Source organism: Fulmarus glacialis, unplaced genomic scaffold (genome assembly GCF_000690835.1).
Source record: "Fulmarus glacialis isolate BGI_N327 unplaced genomic scaffold, ASM69083v1 scaffold23822, whole genome shotgun sequence".
NCBI classification, from domain to species: Eukaryota; Metazoa; Chordata; class Aves; order Procellariiformes; family Procellariidae; genus Fulmarus; species Fulmarus glacialis.
In genome coordinates, this window is record NW_009198288.1 from 4,637 (window position 1) to 7,479 (window position 2,843).

The window sequence follows — 2,843 nt, forward strand, 5'->3', positions numbered from 1 at the left end:
CCCAGCTCCAGGAGGCGCTTGCGCTGCCGCTCTGCCTCTGCCTCCTTCAGGACCATCTCTGCCTGCATGGAGGCGCGAGCCTGCGGCAGGGAGAGGAGCCATCAGCGCTGGCAGAGCCACGGCCACCGTCCCCAGGGCCCCCTGGCCCCACACCCCTGGGTGGATGGGGTCAGACGTCTCCTACAGCGGGGAGAGCCCATGGACAGAGCTCCAAGGCTGTTTCCCTGCTCGGGGAGATACAACACGTTGTTCGGAGCCAGCGCCGACTGCAAGGTCAGAAATGGCCTCCTTGGCCAGCCCGGCACTAGCGCTCGCCTCTCACCTGCCCCCCAGCTTCATACACCCCGGGGCAGGTTGTCGTCATCTCCTGCTCCTCGGGTATCTCATGCACGGCGGTGCTGACCCCTCTGTCCCTCGTCCCCGGGTCACACACAGCCCCTGGGAGCCCAGAGGTGATGGGTGGCAGCAGCATTGTTGCGAGAGGGGGACCTGCTCCTAAAAGCTCCTCCAAACCCTCCTGGGCTGCCACAGGCAAGGGAAGGGGAAGGACGCGGCCACCCCACGAGTGACGCAGCCCCGTGGCAGGACATGCCATGAGGAGGCACTGACCTGCTCGGCCTCCCGCAGCTGGATCTCCAGAGTCCTCTGCATCTCCTCGTGCTGTTGCCTCCGCCGCTGCTCCTCCTCCTGCAGGAGTATCTCTGCCTGCCGTTGGGCCTCCTTGAGCAGCTCCAGCTCCTGCAGCTTCCGCTCCTTCTCCTCCTGGAGCTGCTTGAGCCGCTGCGTCTCCTCCTCCTTGGCCGCCTTACGCTGCTCCCGTTGCTCCCGCTGCTCCCGTCGCTTCTGCTTCAGGTCTTTGTGCAGGGACTTCTTGCCCTCAGCCTGCAGCCGGATGGCCGTCTGGATGGCTGGGGAGGGAAGGGGACAGTCAGTGGGGACATGGTGGGGGGCACAGGGAAGCTGGGGAGGGGGCGCAGGGTGGGCACGGACCTAACGTCCACTCCTGGCGCTGCCGGGTGTCGGAGGCGCTCATCTCGTAGGTACGAGAGGAGGTCTTCACGCAGAACATGCACCTCTTCCCATCCCGGTCGGGCAGCACCTGCAGGGAGAGGACACAGGATGGTGTTACCCCCCTGTACCCCACTTTATCCCCACTTCCTTTGGCCATAGGACTGGGTCTCCCATGCTCATGGATGTGAAATTGTGTATTCTTGGGTTCCCCTTCCCAGGGTCTGAAGGGGGTCTCCTGCGTCTCCTGTCCCCCAGCTGAGCATGGCCCAGGCCATACCTCCACGCAGCAGTGCTTGTCCAACGTGATGCTCCCCTTCTTCTCCTTCCGTTCCTCACTCATGTAGTAGGACAGGACACTGGGCTTCAGCATGAACCACCGCTCCGACCAGTTCCTCCTCAGCTGGCCCTTCTTCCAGAGGTAGCCCTGCGCCCGAGAGACACAGGGATCAAAAATGGGGTGGGGGCAGGACGGGGTTTGTGCCCCAGGACATGCGGGCTCCTTGCCTGTTTGAGCACATCCTCGATGACCTCCTGGTACACCTCCTCCACAGCCATGCTGATGGCCTCCTGCTCGATGCCTCGCAGAAACCGCCCCGAGTTCATCATGTCCAGGAACTGCCAGACCGTCAGCCCCCCCGGGCCCTGTAGCTCCTGGGAGAGGTAGTCATCCAGCTCGCAGGAGTTCAGCTCCACGTTCATGGCTGTGCAGATCTTCTTCAGCAGGTACTCCACCTGCGGGGACGAGTTGCTCAGCAATGGGGAGAAGTGAGAGCCGTCCCCACTGCACCATTTTGGAGAACCCAAGACCACATCTCTTTCCAGCCTGGAGATGCAGGACCATTATCCCAGAGGTATCACCCCTTGCAATGGTTGATAGTCATGGTCAAGGTGTTCCAGGCAGCGGGCAGGCTCAGGAGGTTGATGTTAGGTTAGAGCTTGACCACTACTGAGAGTTTTTTTCCTTTTAACCACAAGGCTGAGATGTTTTGGGCTTGTTTGTCTGCAGAGTGAGAAAACTCTGCAGAAGTCAAGTGCCTGAGGGAGAACAGACCAACGCTGCTGTCCCCCACACCCAGCCCGCAGGGCAGGGGTCTCAGACCATGGCCCTGACCTAGCACCACTCTGGTTTCCAGCTGATGTCGTAAAAACACTGGGAAGGAGCAGGGGAAGAGGTCCCTACAGAGGAGATGAGCATCGTTTTGAAACTGTAAATAAATTGCTTTAAAAAGAGCTAAAATTGCTGAAAATAACATGATGTCGGGAAGATTTATTTCAGCCCCAGTTTTGCTGCCAGCTTTCCTCTACCCACAATCTCGGGACCGACGAGGGTGGGTGACTGCAGAGAGCCATGCAGAAAGGTGCAACACAGCACCCAGAGTCCCCGCACCCAGCTGGATTTTTTTACATCATCTGGCTAGGAGTAGGGCAAGAATTTAATGTAGTTTCTCTTTTTTTTTTTTTTTTTTTTTAAGCTCAGCCCTGTAAGCAGAAGGATGATTCAGTTTGTCATGGTCTGGGGAACAGGAAACACCTCTCCCGGGGAGCAGGAAGTGCGGTTGCCCTCGTACATCTGCGCAGCACTGCGCTTCTGATCTTTTTTTGCCCTTTTTTTTTTTTTTTTTTTTTTTTTTTTTTTTTTTTTTTTTTTTTTTTTTTTTTTTTTTTTTTTTTTTTGGTGGAGAAGCAGACGGCAGCTGCTTGCCCAGCTGAGCTCCTCCTGGAGAGGCCGCTCTTGGCTTCTGAGCTTGTCCCTCCTCCCCAGATCTGCCCACCTTCTCGTTGGGGTTTGATCTGACCCCCGGAGCAGGGAGAACTTCCCTCTCCCAATGCCG

The 2,843-nt window shown here is 57.9% G+C and overlaps 1 protein-coding gene across 1 annotated transcript in view; it reads right to left on the minus strand.

The window, feature by feature from the left end:
- The window catches only part of DEF6 (differentially expressed in FDCP 6 homolog (mouse)), a gene marked incomplete at its 5' end in the record, with an annotated part of 7,278 nt that overhangs the window by 1,584 nt on the left and 2,851 nt on the right, over positions 1-2,843 (minus strand). Inside the window, 5 exons of the mRNA XM_009572827.1 lie at positions 3-80; positions 610-908; positions 991-1,099; positions 1,289-1,435; positions 1,516-1,743. Of these exons, the coding sequence (XP_009571122.1) occupies positions 3-80; positions 610-908; positions 991-1,099; positions 1,289-1,435; positions 1,516-1,743 (861 nt within the window). The remainder of the gene's footprint in view (positions 1-2; positions 81-609; positions 909-990; positions 1,100-1,288; positions 1,436-1,515; positions 1,744-2,843) is intronic.